This window comes from Crocodylus siamensis, chromosome 2 (assembly GCF_052110815.1).
Source record: "Crocodylus siamensis isolate JL-2025a chromosome 2, ASM5211081v1, whole genome shotgun sequence".
NCBI lineage: Eukaryota > Metazoa > Chordata > Crocodylia > Crocodylidae > Crocodylus > Crocodylus siamensis.
The window spans coordinates 109,623,381-109,641,613 of NC_143396.1; the positions used below are offsets into that span (position 1 = coordinate 109,623,381).

General features: G+C 43.4%; 1 protein-coding gene across 1 annotated transcript; it reads right to left on the reverse strand.

The window, feature by feature from the left end:
• Positions 1-287: 287 nt before the first annotated feature.
• On the reverse strand, positions 288-16,295 carry SLC25A31 (solute carrier family 25 member 31). The gene is made up of 6 exons (XM_090034727.1): positions 16,066-16,295; positions 13,925-14,052; positions 10,517-10,634; positions 7,869-8,023; positions 7,469-7,594; positions 288-680 (listed from the first exon to the last, which is right to left on the reverse strand). The coding sequence occupies exons 1-6, from the start codon at positions 16,280-16,282 to the stop codon at positions 483-485; spliced, it is 942 nt and encodes a 313-aa protein (XP_089890853.1). The 5' UTR covers positions 16,283-16,295; the 3' UTR covers positions 288-482.
• Between the last annotated feature and the right edge of the window lie 1,938 nt (positions 16,296-18,233).

Genomic DNA, 18,233 nt, shown 5'->3' on the forward strand with positions numbered 1-18,233 from the left:
TGAGCAGGGTTATGTCACCTGACCCGCAGGTCTTGGAAAGTTGGCGATGAGGAAGCAGTGGCAGTGTTAATTGCCACATCTCCCCTACCACCAAGTTTCCAGACTTGTGGGGAGCCTCACAGGCTGGATGTGGTTCCAGGGGCCATATCTGGTCTGCGGGCTAGGGGTTGAGCACCACTGTCATGGGTGATTATCTTTCTTTCTGTATTATAGATATTTGTTTCTCATTGAAAACCATTTGAAAATGAAAGGAAAGAAGACAATGTACACCTTTCTGTGATGGAAAACAAATAACTCTCTTTAGGTATTTTTTAAAAGATCAGAGTTAATATTCAGTTTAGCACAAGTCTGTTCCTGAACACATCCAAGTGATTTCTTACAGTATTAAAAACGCAGCAGAGAAACTGAAAAACATGCTATCCAAACAATAAGATTTGTACCACTGTACATTATACCATCAAAATAGATGTGCAGCTACTATTTTAGTCAGATGAACTCTTTGAAACATCAAGATGAAAAACTTCCTTAATTTTGTCATAAAGCACTAACACCAAGGCACCTCCTGTCCCACGAAGGATATTGGAGAAGGCTCCACGAAAGAAAGCATTAAATCCCTCTAGTTTGTATATCTTGACAAAACAATCAATAGTTCCTTTATACTGACGTTCAGTCTCTCCACTCTGTGTGCAAATATAAAAAACTGTTACTGCAGTACATTAAACAAAACTTGGACACTTAGTACAGTGCAAATTTGTTTAGCTGTAATGATGAACATTTAAGGATCTTTACTTGGAACACCTTTTTCTCATTTTACCTCCTGCAAATAACAGATCCCTAACTAGTCAATATTCCTGTGATTGATTCAATGCTCTGATAGCTACTTCTCCACAGCTAAATTTAGAAAGACTGTGACCCATCCTGCGTTGCTTCTTTTAAGCTTTACTGAGCAAATTGAAAGCTCAGGAGTTGAATGAGGCCACTCCAGTCCTAAGGGTGCTTTGAACCACTCTGACATTATCAAAACTTGTGCAATACATTTTTTTCCTCCTTTAGTACTGCTGAATGGTCTTTATAGCAATAGACCTCAATGCAACAATTAATTAATTGAATTCAGCCATCAGATATATAGCCACAAAAAATCATTTAAAAACTGTCAGGGTTCTGACGTGCAGAATAAAATCAAACCTCAAGGAAGATGATAAAAAGGACTAGAAACTCTGTTCCGGTGGCTCAAAATGTGTAGACTGAGCTAACACATCATATTCCTTATCCTCAGGTGCTGTAGAGACCCCTCTACCCAAACTGGGGATGATCCAGCTTCTGTGAGTTTTGAGGGCTGAGGGCCCAGGTGTGCCATGAAATGGCTTACCTATAGCAGCCCCTGAACATTCAGAATGTGATATACAGTGTAAAAGGGTAGTATTCATAGAGTTTTTGTAACATATTCAAACAACGCAAAGGAGGACCCCATCCTTCCTGGAGTTTGGAACAAGTACTTGCAACTGAAGGAAGGGAAAAGGGAAGTGCAGTCTTTTCTGGATTTGATTATGTAAAATAGGTGGCAAACACTGATATTGTCTTCAATGCAATAAAAAAATAAGCATTTATAATGAGAGAAGTAACTCAAAATAGCTCTCTTGATATAAAAGTCTACTGAAAACAAAGCCCTGTAGCTTTCCCTCATTGCTGAGATAAACCTTAATGTCAATTCTACCTATACATTATTTCCAGTAGAAGTTTACCTTGAGATAGCTTTCTCAAATTAGCTGTCTCCATATAATTACATGTGTGTTTCTTTCTGCAGTGAAGACACAACTAGTAGTATTGTTGGTTGCACAGAATTTGATGATATTGATATGGGAGGGAGGTGCACAATGACATATTTTCAGTAGCGAACTTGGTCATTTTTCAGAACAGAATAGGGACACGATTTTCTGTTGCCCTGTACTCAAGTATTATACTAGTGCAAAGAATATAGAGCAGGGGTGGGCAATTCTTTGGGTCCAAGGGCCACATAGGGAGTTTGGTTATAGGTTGGGTCACCAACGCCTGCCCCTGCACAACACCTCACCAAAACTCCCTATGTGGGATGTGGACACAGATGGGTGGTGAGTAGTGTTCAGGAGCAGGATGAGCAGGCAAGGCCAGAAGTATCAGGTGGGGTTACCAGGCAGTAACAGTGTGGGGCTGGAGCCTGGAGCAGAGCCGCAGTACTCTGCCTGAATGTCCCTGCAATGGGCACAGGTTTGGTAGGCAGGGGCATGCAGGGAGGGGATCATAACTCTGCCCCGGCCGTGGCCCTATGCTGTCACCACCTCAAGATGCCAGCCCCAGCCTCAGATACAGCCCCTGGCCAGCTGTGCACCCTGTCTGTGTAGCTCCCAGTGCACTTCCATGGAGACCCTGGGATAATGAGGCCATGACAAAGTGGGCTGGGGTAAAGTCGCGATGCACATCTCTCATGTCCCTGCCTGCAGAACCAGGGCTCTGTCCCTGTGCTATGACCACCCCATGATGGGGGCTCCATGGAGGCTGGCTGGGAGCTGCTCAGGCAGGGTGTATAGCCGGGCGGATGGGATGTGGCCATGTGCGGGCAGACAGCTGCATCTAAAGCCAGGGCCAAAATCCTGGGGCAGTGCGGGGCCAGGGGTAAGGCCGGAGCAAGGCAGAGCCAAGATCTGCTCCCTGCACACCCCTTCCCACAGAACCCACACCCACTGAAGGGGCATGCGTGCAGTGGATTATGGCTCTGCTCTGGCCCCAGACCTGCACTGTCACCACCCCAAAATCCCGAGGTGTCCTCAGCCCCACCCACCCATCTCACTCCAGGACACTGCTCTCCACTGGCCCACATCCCCCAACCCAACCTTTCAGCTGCATGCTCTGTCCATGTGGCTCCCATCCCCAGTGGTGGGATGGATAAGCAAGAATGCTAGGGCAGAGGAGTTGGGTCCAGCAGCAGCAGCTGGAAGGAGCTGCCACTGCCAGGGCTGCTGGGAAATGGAGTCTGGCTACGAGGCATGCCTGGGAACAGTGGGATAGGCCACACACACCATGGCCTGGGCTGCCCCTATGCTTGGGCCAGGCAGAGCTGAGGGATCCACTGTTAGAGTTAGGGCTAACTGCTGTGAAATCAACATATGAGCCCCTGTTTGTACTGGGTTACAAAATCATGTGCATTGGCACTGACTAGAGAAGGCCCTGGACTTTAAGGGCATGACTGCACAAGATACCTGTCTCTGGTAAGCATGAAAGCAGCAGTGAGGGTGCTCTCAGTGCAGCTTCACTGCCTCACTTTTGGTGTGGCAGGTGCACATCTGGAGTGGGTGGGTGGGGTATACTTCTCTGTGGCAGATTTAGATGGCAGAAATATAACAATCATAGAGGAAGAAATCTCTCTTTAGGTTTACATTTTTGTGATACAGGGCATGTCTACAAGAGCCATTAGTGTGCAGCAATTAAATGCAGAATTAATTGCTCTGCAGTTTATTGCTCCTAGAAAGGTCCTGGGCACGCAGTTTAAACATGTGTCCAGACCACAGCACATTAAGCCAGGTTGCAGCATCCCTGGATGGCAGGTGGGTCTGTGGGGGTCAGTCTGCCAGCCCAGGGCTGCTCCGACTGGGCTCAATGTGTTGCAGGGGGCTGGCTGGGGCATGAGGGTGCTTCAGGGCAGGACTAGCTGGCAGGCGGCCCTCACACTGAAACACCCTCATGCCCCAGCCAGCTGGCTCAGCATCTACAAGTGAGCTGCTGCATACAAAAAAACTCTACAGCACTTGTATTTATAAGTCCTACCCTGCCGTAGAGTTTATTAGTTTTGTGAGTCCTAATAAGAGCTCATGTGTAAATGCTAAAAGACCTACTGCATAGTTAATTAGTCAAATTAGTCAACTGAGCAGTAAACGTCTCATGTAGATGTGCCCACAGGTTGCAGCTACACACACACTTTACTGTGGAGTAGATTAATTAGCTCCACAGTAAAGAGTTACAGCCTACATGTATGCTGATGTAACGGTGCAGTAAACTAATTAACTCCACCATGGGATAGTACTGTCAGGGCCAGTACTATCCTATGGCGGAATACTTTCCTGCACTGAAATGCACATGTAGATGCTGACCATGTGTATACATTGTGCCTGGTCAGCCCAGACAGCTGGAGGCCTGCTCTGCCCCAGCTCAAACTGCTGCTGTCCTGGGTGCATATGTAGACCCTGTGCCTGGGAGAAGCTGACTCTGGCTCAAACTTCTCTCAATTTTATTGCATCCCATTAATTGCACATGTAGTTACACCCACAGTATATCTTCTAAGATCAGTTTACCTGACTAGGAAAGCATACCATGCTGCACTATTGCTCCTTCTAACAGGAGTGTCAGTATAAGGTGGGAATTGTCACTATTGGAGGCTTTTTGAACATACAAAAAATGCACCGTCAGCATTTTGGTCTGAATCTATTGTAATCTTTTCAAAGAAATGAAGCAGAAGAGGCTGGAACTTAGGTGAGAAGATTTCCCATTTTAGCACATAAACTTTCACTAGAAACAGAATGTATATGATGCCCATTTACTGCAGAAAGTTGCCCTGAGAGCCAAATTTATTTTTGGTAACAGAAAAGACAGCATCAGATGCATGGCTTCCCCCCTGATCAGCATGATTGTCACCATGAGAAATTGATTCTGTATGCACGCTGTTAATTTCACCTTCACAGAAATCATACATAGCAGCAACTCTACTTGTAGCCACAGCTGCGGAACCCCATTAACCTTAAAAAAAAATACCCAGGACACTATAAATATCATATTTCAGAATCCTATGACTAAAAAGGTACACAGACCTTTTTAATCATCTCTTTACTTGTTCTGTTCTTATTTCACTTTCCTTGACAAAAATCACTAGATTGTTACTATAGCATTTAACATTTTTTCAATTAGCTTTCTGTATGATATTATTTTTCATCTCTCTCTCTCTTTCTTTGCATTAATGCTAGGGTCAGGTCCAGATTGGTAACCAGGTGCCTAAATGGGATTTTGCAGAATTTAGGCACCCAGAATCACTCCAGAATATTCCTGCTCCATCAGTTAAAAAACTCAATGGTGCATAAATTCATAAAGTGCTTACACATTTTGGATTTCAAAGATCTTTCACATATTCATGCAAGGCCTCAATCTGAGCCAGTTGGCACCCACCAGAGCTCTGTTGCAATCTTGATGTTAGGCAGCTATAAGGTAGAGCCTAATTTTACCAGAGTCCTAGGAGGCGCCCAAAACAGAAGGCAAGCTCTGAGTTTGACTATAACACACCAGCAACACTGAATTCAGCACAAAAAGCAGTAGCCACAGTCACTGTCACTACAAAATACACAGTCACTTTCATTCCAAAATACTGGTAGTTGCAGTGGATGACCAAGAGGAAGACTGACTGCAGTTCACTGGTTAGGGCATTCGTTATGGAGAGGAGCAACCTGGGTTCTGGTACTTCCACCCTGGACTGACTTCTTCATTTTATTTTAGACAGTCCTTGGGTGCTCATCCTCTTTCTCACCTGAGTGCCATAACCGTTAGATTACAGAAGCGGGTCTATTGATCTTATATTCTTGGCTGTAGTGGCTCAGCATTTGACAGGAAGTGTGGAGGGTGTCACCCATCCCAGTGTCACTTATATGTAGGTGATCAACTATTACACTTCCTATATAAAGGGTAGAGGACATGAAGCATCTCTTGCCACTACCATCAAAGCAAGCTTTAAAAGGTGAGCTCTTGTTTGCCATTCTTAGAGGGGGATTCTATGCTCTGGATCCTGAATGGGCAGAAATTCATAGAATCATAGAAGTAGGGTCGGAAGGGACCTTGTAGATCTTCAAGTCCGACCCCCTGCCTGGGCAGGAGAAAAAAACTGGACTCAAATGAGTCTAGCCAGGTAGGCATCAAGACTCTTCTTAAAGACCCCCAGGGTAGAAGCCAACACCACTTCCCTTGGAAGTTGGTTCCAGATCCTAGCCGCCCTGACTGTGAAGTAGTTCTTGCAGATGTCTAATCTAAACCTATTCTCCAATAATTTGTGTCCATTGTTCCTTGTCATGCCAGGGGGCGCTAGGCGAAACAGTGTCTCCCCCAAACCCTTCTGGTCCCCCCCAGTGAGTTTATAGACAGTCACCAGGTCCCCCCTCAGCCTTCTCTTGTGAAGGCTGAACAGGTTTAGGTCCCGCAGTCTTTCATTGTAGCGTTTGCCCTGTTGTCCCCGGATCATGCGGGTGGCCCTCCTCTGGACCCTTTCAATGTTGTCTACATCCCTCCTGAAATGGGTCGCACAGAACTGGACGCAGTACTTCAGCTGTGGCCTGACCAGCGTCACATAGAGAGGGAGGATCACCTCCCTGGCTCTACTTAAGATGCACCTGTGGATGCACGACAAGGTCCAGTTAGCCCTGCCAACCGTGACCTCGCATTGTCGGCCCATGTTCATCTTGGAGTCAATAATGACTCCAAGATCCCTTTCTGCCTCCGTGCTCTCAAGAAGGGAGTTTCCCATTCTGTAAGTGTGCTGCTGGTTTCTACTGCCTAAGCGCAGCACCCTGCACTTGCCAGTATTGAAACGCATCCTGTTTATGTTAGCCCACTCCTGTAACCTATCCAGATCTTGCTACAATCCTTCCCTCCCTACTAGCGTGCTCACCTCAGCCCAAATTTTGGTATCATCAGCGAATTTAAACAGGTTGCATTTCACCCCGTTGTCCAAATCGCTGATGAAGAAATTGAACAGCGCAGGCCCAAGGACCGAGCCCTGGGGGACTCCGCTGCCCACTTTCCCCCAGGTTGAATATGACCCATCCACCACCCTCTGAGTACGACCCTTGAGCCAATCTGCAATCCATCTGACTGTGTAGGCATCAATGCCATAGTCACCTAGTTTTTTAATGATGGGGCGGGAGACAGTGTCAAAGGCCTTGCTGAAGTCTAGAAAGACTACGTCCACGGCGACACCTGAATCCTTTGCCTTTGTGACCTGATCAGTCAGGTTGGTCTGACATGACCTGGCCCTAATGAAACCATGCTGGTTGCCCTTGAGCATCATCCCTGAAGCCGGCCCATCACAGATGTGCTCCTTGAGGATCTTCTCAAAGAGTTTCCCAAGGATAGAGATAAGACTGATGGGCCTATTGTTGCTCAGGTCCTCTCTCTTCCCTTTTTTGAAGATGGCGACCACGTTAGCTATCTTCCAGTCATCTGGCACCTGGCCCGAGCACCACAAGCGCTCATAAAGCCGTGCTAAAGGCCCTGCAATAACACAAGAAATTCCTGTGTACTCATTAGATGTCTAAATTCTGGAGAGTGGCAGAAGTAATAGCACTCCCTAAGTTTAGAGCACTTTTTAGTGCTAAAAGAGCACAGGGCACATTATGTGATATTTCAGACATTGTTGATCCAACATACGATTTTCAAATAAAAAGAATTGCAAAACATTGCATACCTGCATCATCATGCGTCTTCTGACAGTGTCAAAAGGATAAGATAGTATTCCAGAGAATGTAGTTACAAGCTGGGCAATGAGAAAGGACAAAACAAATGGGGTTTGTTTTGGATTTGGCAATAACCCCTGGAAAAGAAAAAACAGTACATGAGTATGCAATTTCTGATCATCTAACTTTAATGTCAAAACTGGTAGAGCAAAATGCTGGTTTGCTAGAATTATCTAACAAATTATCTAGTTGGAGTATCTTTTCTGTAATTAAAATAAGTTATGCTGCCTAAATATGGTATAAATATAGATAAACAAATAAATTAAAATATAGATAAATAATTAACATGTTAATGAGCTCATGATGTAGATTTTAAATATGTGACAAGTTTGTGTTTTGCTCATAAATTACCTTAATGGTGTCGTAACATCCAAAATAGGAAGCTCGGTACACAATAATTCCCTGCACTGAAACACCAAACCCCTGGTACAGGCCAACAAGTCCATCAGACTTTGCAATTTTAACAATGCAGTCACCGAGGCCCATGAACTGCCGTTCAGCCATACCTATCATAAAAGAAGTTTTCAGTAAATTAATGTGCCTATTGGTGCTTTGAACAATTATTTTGCTAGATAGGAAAATCCCCAATATTTCTTTTGCCTGGAATAGAATGGAGCATTGACTGGAAAAGGAAAAAGGACTACTTCGCAGATATGTCTAGAGACCGGAACTAGAAAATCTTCAAATGTCCCAGACATTATTCCATGTTAGTTGATGCTACTTTCACCACAAATTTGACATTTGACCAAAGGAGTTATGTGGGTAGTTTTTAACTATAATGGAATATGGAAGCTACCTCTTCCATCCATAAAACGGTCATTGACTTGTGCCCAGCATCATGCTAAATGACCTACATGCCAAATAACTAGTATTCAGGGTTGGCCCCATTTAGCACAGCCCTTAAGGTTTTGTCTACCTCCGAATCATCTGACCTTCTCTGTTTGAAAGGATGTGATGGGTTAAGTGAAGGGTAGCTCCATCTACAAAAGTTTAAGGCCACTTTTTCTCCCTGTAGCAGGGTCCATCAGTTATCTCATAGTAATCTTATCCAGGTTTATCCTAAGAGCTGGTCCCTTCCTGTCTTTAACTTGCTCTGTATGATAACTGCAAGTTGCAACAAAATTTCCTAATTCTACTTACTAAACTTACATTTGATTAATTCCTTTCTTTACTCGCTTCTAAACTAAAACTAGGCCTCCAGGATTCGGTGAAGAAGATGAAAAACTTGCTAGACACCTTATGAATCATTCTTTGATTTTTCCCAAATGGTCCATCTGGTCAGACCAAGGGCATACTGAAAACCAACACCTCAAATTGAGGCCAGGGAGGGTCCAGCAACACCAGGTAAGGGAGGACAAGATAGCTAGAAGGCTGCTGGTCACCTGGGCTAAATACAGACAGCCAAAAAGTCTGAGGCTCAATCGACTTAATTGTTGCAGGTTAGTCTAAGCTGCATAGATTGAACCAATAAGCAAGTGAACAGACATTCACTTTTGATTCTGGAAATGCAGCCACATGCCTGCAGTGGCACAGGCCAGAAGGCAGGGGGTACGATAGCATGCCTCCCTGCTCAGCTGGAACAGACACCTTGGTCCAAGGCTAGCATGCCCATCCTATGGGGAGGGAGCGGGGTTTGCAGGGGAGGTGCAAAGCATTCTGGGATGCTGATCTGGGACAGAAGTCCAATAAACCAGTCTAACTTAAATAAGTTAATTCTGATACTGTGTCCATCCAGGTTTATCTTAAACTGATTTTGGCCATTTTGAAAGCAGTTTAATGTGCACTGAACTTCTGTTGTGTTACAGATTTGAACCAGCTTCCAATCACTTACAACAGTTTAAAAGTTATTTCTGTCCCTAGTTCTGGAGAACCTTACATTCAGTCTTGGGAGGTGCACAAAAGACAAATGATTCCCTTGGCTGCTCTACAGCTAATGGTTTTCAGGTGAAGACTATGAAGCATAGAGGAAATTCGGGAAATCTTTCTGGGGTGAAGCCAGCCACTTCTTCACTAGGACCCCAAACATTGCCTATTCCATGATGGTATACTAGCACTGAACTACAAACTTACAGGTATTTTAATTTAACTTACAATACAATATAAAAAGATTTATTGAAAAAAATAGCTGTATTGTGTTTGCTTTTCAGTTTTCTTCTATCTGGATATTGAATCCTTACACCACCAGAACTACTAATTTAGATATTAATTCTTAAATACTTGAAGCCATTTACCACATTAAATAAGAGTTCATTTTGCTTACTACCAAATTCTACAATTTCACATGATGACAAGTCCGCCAGAGTGAATGGAAAAACTGATTTACACAAGATGTCACTCATTCTGTGTTACTAAGAAATTTTTCTTCGTTTTCTGTTGACAGTAAGTCATAATTTGGGACATGGGATAAAAACAACCCTGTGACAACTGTGCAATCTTCTGAGAATAAAATCTAATGAGGTATATACATCAGACACAATTCGTTTCAACATTTTTATTTGATTACACATCTTTATTTTAATACTTTGAATCTGTAAGACCCATATCTAGTGGCATATTTTACCTTTAACCTTTGTACATAACACCACTGTTGGAAAAAAGGATGACTGGCAGGCTCTGATGTCTATGTGCATTTGAATCATGGTGTTACGAAGTGAAATCCGGCAACTTTTGGGATCTGCACCTGGCAAATCCAATGCAGTTTATTTAAAACTTAAAAACTAAGCAAATATATAAGGCTATAAACCCTTTAAAACCAAGGATTAAATTGCACAGTTGCCTCCAAGGATTTTTTCCTTTCACTCACTCTTCATTTTTTAATAATCATACAACCTTTTAAATAAAATGTTATGACTTCTTAACTATTCAACACCCACTTTTTAAGTAACAGAAAGAATTATAGTGCAAATAGATGAGTATTAATTTGGTTACAAGGATAAATATAAAAAATCTGAAAAACAGATGAGGCTGATACTGGAAAAACATTTAAAATAATTCACTACCTTTCCCAATGTCAGCAGCTAATCGTGTTCGTGCAAAGTCTAATGGATACACTACACACAAGGATGTAGCTCCAGCTGCTCCACCAGAAGCTAAGTTCATTAGAAACCATTTCCAGAACTGAAATACAAACATTCGTTTTTACTATTATGAAAATAGAATAACAATACTGACTTTTCTTATGGCTATAAGCAGAATTAATAAAATATATAAAACACATCAGAAAAATTTACATATAATCAACATACAATGTTTACTTAGGGTTTAGAGACTAAGCAGCTATGTAATTCATATATACCAATCTGAAAAGATTGTCTTTCTGTCACCACATTCCATAAATGTGTAAGATTATAAATGCGACCGAAAATGTGTAAGATCTTCTCTAGCTCTATTTTTATGGTGCCCAACAGAAAATAAAAAAGACTTTATAGTGTATGAGAGTCTGGTCCTAGGCACTGCCCTCATTCTGATTGGTCCACTGGATCTTTTTAATGATATACCAACTATGCATCACCTTAGTGGTGCATAGCTGGTATACTGCAAGGAAATAGTGTCCCCTGGATCAACTTGAAATCAGCAGATGAACACCAATAATAGACTGGTGTTCAGTGGGTAGGAAGAAGCTAATGGGAAAGGAAGAAAGCAAAACAGGAGCAGGGAGGGGGAAGTTTGCCCTACCATCCCTTCTGTCCTCCTCCACCAGCCCCTCATGCTGCCGCCAGCTCCAAGGAGCAGGGCTGGGGGCAGTAAGGCCAGCAGCACGCCATCCCTGCCATCATGGCAGCGTTGCACTGCCACCTCCTTTCCATCTCTGCGGAGCACTCTGATTGGTTGTTTACAGACAACCAGTCAGAGTGCTCCAAGAGCATTATGCACAAACAGACAGACAGATGGACTAAACCCTTTATTATATTAGAATACCTAAGACAGCTTTTATTTAGCTCAGGTACCAGTGGCACCTTCAATAGCTCAGGGTAAAAACAGAAGTAGGATTTCTCCTGGGACAAAGCCTTTTATTTTAGGGTCCTACAGACCTACAAGCCTATTGTAAACTTTAAGTACCCGTGAAGTATCCACTTTTTCCCAGGACAATAGGGGTGTAATTTGAGTTAACTGCCATTCAGGCTGTTCAGCACCTGTCTGAAAGCAACTCAAAGCCTCCAGGTGAATCAGCCTCCAGGTGAACCTAAAGTTTGTTTTTACCCTCAGAGCTCCCCATGGAGCACTGCTTTAGTGCTTTCCCTAGTTTTTCAGGTGCGTCTTCCAACCTACACTCACCTCTGTGCTGCTGTAGCTACCCTGTAGCTGGTTTAAGTTATCTCAAATATATCCATATGAGCTGCAACACTATCTTAGTTCATACCAGCTAAGTACCTGCTATTTTAATGCCCATAGCCTCCTCTAACACTTTGAATTGATATGTAAACATTTTAAGCAGAATTTAGCACCAAGAAAACAAAAATCATGTCTAACCATCAAAATGTAGTTTCCAGCAGCAGTGCTCTCAAATAAACTGTGCTACTTCATGCATACTGCCCCGACTGGAAGTAGCGGAGCTGTGCACTGGTTGAAATTACTGACACTGTCATGAAACAGTGCTAATTAGAGTGCTCTCAGTAGCTACTTTGCTTCTGGATGAGGGCCTAGTGTGCATACAGCGCAGCAGCACAGTGAACTTTAGGGTGTTGCTGCTGGGGATGGTAAAATGTGAGTTGTAGACATGGCTTAGAGCTTGTAATCTTACTCCCCTCCAGGTTTTCCTGCAACCCAGTAATTGTTCAGAGAGCAACCCAAGAGGCTGAGCTTCAAAAACAAACACATGCTGGTTGTTAAAGTGTCCTAATTTGCACAGAACTGAAAACCAAGCACATTTTTATTTTCAGAATGTTTGTAAAGCAAGAGCAGTCAAATGTATGCCAGCTGAGAATGCCACTGTGTGAAGGAACAGAGATTTAAAGAACTGTAAACTCAGAATTATTTATACCAAATATGCTCCACATTTTTCCATTGCTAAAGGAAAACTTGGAAACTGAGATTGCTTAAACATGTATTTCTTTATACAGATGAGAACTGATTAAAAATTAACATACAATGTAAGGAGATGAATCAGAGATTAATGACTCTTGGGTGTCATGCAGGTAAGTACCAACAGGAAAGCCTGGAGCAGGAATTGTTTCTGGCAATGCAGAAAAAGCTGGCAGGAAGAGAAGTGGGGAATTCCATTTTTTTTTATATAACCAGCCTTGCTAAGAAACCCTAACACAGTAATGTAGAACAGATATGAATCAATGGGATGTCTTAGCTATGTTTATGTGAAACAAGTTAGATATCTAATACTTGCTTTTTATGTTGCTGAACTGGACATAATACATGGGTATATTATGTACTTAGATAAACCTTTCACAACTTAGGCCCTAGTCTGTATTAGTTCCAGGTGGGGTGCCCACAAAGGAGCTGTGTGTGAATACAGGGAGTCCTCCTGTGTGCAGTAATGGAGCTGTGTCGCCTAGCAATGTAAAAGCCTTTTGAGTCCAGACCTAGATCTTAATTCCTTCTTTCTAGTGTGGTCCAGAAGTTGGACTTACAAAAAAAACTTTTGAAAACATTTGAACTAGTTTGTAAACATTTGTCTAACTTTGGCAGGTAGCAAGAAAGAAGACTTAAAACTGAATTCTAAAAAACTATCTTAATCAAGTGCAATGACCTTTGCTATAATCATAAATAGTTTTTCTAATAGTGTATATTAATGAGTATTTACAAATTCAACTTTACATATGCAAGTAGTTGCAGTGAGACTCTACCTGTGTGAAGTGACCCATGAGCGTAAATGTTTTGAGGACTTGGGTTTAAGTTAATACTTTAAATGTGAGATTTCATTGAGATTATCAAAACAGCCTGAAGAAGAGAGGTGCCTGAATCAGAAAGACTTTTAAAATCCCAGTCTTAACAACTTGTATCGAGTAATTCTAAACAATAAGTGTGAGCAGATTTGAAGGATCATTTAACAATTAGGCACATGTTCTTCATTTACTATTCAAAGTAATGATGCTTGCTTTATACAGTTGCTTTCATCACGAGGGAATCCAAAGCAGACTGCTTAACAAATTATATATATACACATTGACACTAAAGCTCCTACTATACGTTACATATATTACTCAATTAACTGGCGAATTACACAATAAATGTAGGTTGACTACAATTCTCACACCATAAAAATGACTATTGAGCCAACCAGCTACAAAGTTAGTGCTTGAAAATGTGTAACAACTCTAGAGCTAGTTTCTATACATCTTTGATTTGAACACGTAGCAGGGCCCTAAAAGACAGACCCTTAGTGGAAGAGAGCAGCCAGAGAATGCCACACCATCACTGGTGTATTTATTAAACAGATGCTAGAGTGCACTTACCTGTTTTTCTTTATTCACTCCAGACATGAAAATCTGTTTGTATTTGTCCTTAAAAGCAAAATTTAGAGCCTGGGTTGGAAAATATCGGATGACATTTGCTAAATTGCCACGCCAGAAGCTGAGAAATCCTGTAAATGGAAAAAATACGTTATTGCATTGTGTTTACAAAGTTATTATATTATACTGAATATCTTATACAACATCACTCTTGTTTCTCGTGTAAGATGAACTGTAACAAGGGCAAAAGTGTTCTTCTGTATTTTTTAATGATTTAGCATTTTAAATCTAGATCTATTCTTATACTTACTGACATGTCTTCATAAATTGTCAGTGATGGGAAATCTCAACTACGGAAACCCATAAAAGCAAGATAAATAATGCTTAGAAATGGTAAAGGTTCTTAACTTTCTTACCTCAAATAAGATTAGGGATATATACACATTATATGTATAAAAATATCATCAACATACTTCACTGGGATATAAACACAGCAACTGTGTTTTTTTTACTTTGTGTGTCCGTTTATGTGTTGTAGTCACTGTAGGGGGTGCTCAGGCTCCAGATACAAATAGTAGTTTATGCAGCACATTGGAAACTCAATATGCATAATGACATTTTATAATTAGGTTCCTTTTATACCTTAAAAATATCCCTTTGGACAATACGTTAAATTTTATGGAGGGATGGGATGAGCCATCAATATATTTAAAACCCCAAACATTAAAAAATACTTGGAGCTGGCACCCCCACCTACTTTCATGTGATTGTCTTAAAAATCTTAATAGTAAAAGTTGGGTTTTTCATTTCAGCTTGATCAAAAAAAAGTATCAAAGGTCAGGAGAGCTGGCATCACTGCCAGCTGGTTGGTCACAATATGGAGTTAAAGGGACTGCTTGTGTGACTTAAAAAGTGAAGCATATAGCATCATGGAATCACATAAAAGTCAAGCCAGAAGGGACCACAGGAGGTTATCTAGTCCAACCCCTGGTTTTAGGCAGGATCATCCCCGTCTACCCTAGTCAGGGATATGCTTAAGTATTTTGCTGGATTTCAGCAAGTGTTTAGGGTATTTCAGATCTGAGCCCCAAAACTGACTGCTCTATGGAAAAGGAGCTCACCAAACTTATTAAGAGATGCACAGGAAATATTGGGAGGTCATGGGTAGGTTATTTAAAGATCCAGAGATGACACCTCAACTGTTGCTATGGCTTTGTCAACACAGGGCCGAGTGAAACGCATGAAATTTTAATCAGTCTCACGGATGTTCATTGCTATTTCGTACCAGTTCAAACGTGTCTCACTTAATGGTTGGCATGAGGTGGAGGTACAGGTTCATTCAGAAAGGAAAACCCTCAAATCTTTTAGCAAGGAATTCCTTTATTTCAAACATTCTTTCTATGGGTATTAAGATGACGAGGTCAAATAGCTGTATCTCTTGGAAAAGAAAGACGATGAAAAGGGAAAAAACCAAACCCTGGAATGTCCTAAGCAACCTGTAAGTCTTACTGTTACAGCACGTGGACAACATATCTATCTATGGATTGCACAAATGTCCCTTCCGAGTTTTCTATTATTTGTTGGCTTCATAAAATATGATCAAGCATCTCCAGTGACCATTTCTGAGTGTGTGTACATGATACCTCAGGACTTCTGGAACCTACTTTAATGCACGTACATTGATAACAAGAGCAAAACAGCCTGATAAAATACACCAATACGCTTTCCCCCAAGATGAAATCATAGTGCTTGCTTCAGTAAGGACAGGGCTGAGGGTTTCTTTGTTTCAGGAAGAATAGCATTGAAGGTAAAATCCCAGGAGGGAATGGTGGGCCGGGGGAAGGAGTGCCTGTGGTATCGGTGTCTGCCTGAGGTGTGGGGGGTCCTGCCAGGAAGTGGCACACAGAGCAGGCCAGGAAGGTGTCTCTGCTGCTCTCTGCTCCACACACTTGCAGCTGCCAACTCCCAGAGAGAGGAGGAGGCAGCAGACATTGCAGCAGCCCCCCCGAGGGTGCAGGAGGCTGAAGTGCAGGGGAAGCTGGGACACATGGCTGCAGCTCTGCTGGACCCACTGGGGGAGGGACACAGGCAGGGCCCAGGCAACAGGGCAGCATGAGAAGCATGAGGTAGGGGAGGGCACATACCCTGCTCCTTGGGGATGCGGATGAAGCAGTCGACCATGCCCTTGTACTGCTGCTCAGGCCGGATCTGCTTGGACGAGGCCTGCACCTGCAGCAGCAGCTTCACCCGCTCGATGGGAGCCACAGTGGTCTTAGAGATGGCGGCCGCTATGCCCCCGGCCATCAGGTCCTTCCCGAAGGAGATGGGGTCAAAGAGCTGCCTCCCCTCCGAGGCCTGCATGGTGCTGCGGGGCCCAGGCGCCAACTGCCGTGGTCCCGCCCCACCGGGTCACATGGCTTCCTGGGCTCTGGCAGTCACCAGCCAATCACAGCCGTCCTCCCTGCCAGCTCCACCAGGAGCCCTGGGTCAGGGAGAGCACAGGGGGGAGCCCCAGGGGCTGGAGTCAGGCTGCCAGCAGGGGCTGGGCTGGGAAGAGCTGAAGAAATCATGGGCATTTTGGGAAGACCCGCCTGCATTACACCCTTGGGTGCACAGCGCTGCAGCAGGAGCTGGGACTCCCAGCCACTCAGGCCCGGCAGCACCCCAGTCACCATAACTCGGCCCCTGAATGAACATTCCTGTTTTATGGCATACTTCCCCTGCACACTTCTAGCTCAAGACAGTTTCAACACTATACCTGCACATATTTGACTCGAGGGGCATGCCATTTGTTCTGCAGCCTCGGTTCTGCATACTCCTGACCACTGATCTAGTTGTAATCGAATGGGCAGAATCGTCTGAGCTGCAGTTACATTTAGTCTTTGTGGGAGTTTTGCCTCCAGCACCCCAGGTGTCACTGACAATAGTGTTTTCCAAAGGCCTCCTTTGGAGGTTGTGCTCAGGATTTAAATGTTACCTAAATGACCTTTCAAAATGTTACCTAAATGGCCTTTCAGACAAGTGGAATTTTGAAAGCAGCCAACTGTGTTTGCTCTTTCAAAAATATGTTTCCATTAGAGAATTACAAGGATAGCTGGGGTCTCAGCTATGGGAGCTTTCAAGAAGTCGTTCATGTATGATCATGGGTGACTCGTGCCTCCTGGCTCTGTGGGGGCACCAGCTGCCGATCACTGACCATCGGGGAGAGGGTGTACCCCGGTCGGCCAATCACTGACCCTGGAAGTGCCTCCGGCAAAATCGCAAGTGCCACTGGCGCGTCTCAGGGGGTCACTGGCCAGCACTCTGCACTCCCTGGCTGGCAAGGGCCAATTTTAGGGCGGAGGCACATGCCCCCCTCCCACGAACTCCCTACGCGTTGCCTATGTGTACGATGCTATGTTGTGTGAGTGCTACTCATTTCCTAAAGAAACATCTTGCTCCTTAAAATCAATAGAAACATTACCATTGGTGTAAATGGTGTAAGATTACCCCTAAGTGTCAAAATGTCCTTGCCTTTCACTGAACTCCAGGGTTTCTGGAGGCACTGCACCAGTGCTTTTGGTGGACACCGTGCAGCCTGTCATGACAAGCACAATAATCTCACAAGCACCTGAATTAATAAAGGAGTTTCAGAAATAGTGGAGGGAAGGGAAATAGGTTTTAAAAAGTGCCAATAAAGCACTATGCTGACATGTGGTAGAAATCAAACATGAAATAACTTAAAGAACACTGGTTAAATCTTGGAGTAGCACCACTAGCCATTAGGGTGCCTATTTAGGAGTTCAAATGGCATTTGGATAAAAGGGAGTTTTCAAATCCAGCTTTTGGCTGCTTCCATGGCACTGAAGCACAAGGAACTGGTTGTTTTAAATGTGTCAGGCAAGATAAATACAGGATACTAGCTGGAGTTTCAAAATGGACTCGGTGGCTGTCTACATCAGGGGTGGCCAATTATTTTGGGCAGAGGGCCGCTTACTGAGTTTTGGCAAGCCATTGAGGGCTGCATGACAGGCAACCCAGGGCAGATAGATATTAATTTTTTAAGGGCCCTGTGGGCCGGATAGAATGGCCTGGAGGGCCGGATCCGGCCCCTGGGCCACATATTTGCCCACCCCTGGTCTACATCTTTAGACAGACCTCTAAAAATCTGGCCCAGTGTTCTCAGTGGGATTTTTGGAAGCCCCCAAGCATATTTTCTCCATGTTCGAAGTGGAGGAGCAATATTCATTCGGGTGCATATTAAAAAAGGTAAAATAGCACTTTGCGTATGCTAAGCAGATCTGAATTATTGTAGGGCAAAGTGTAAATACAA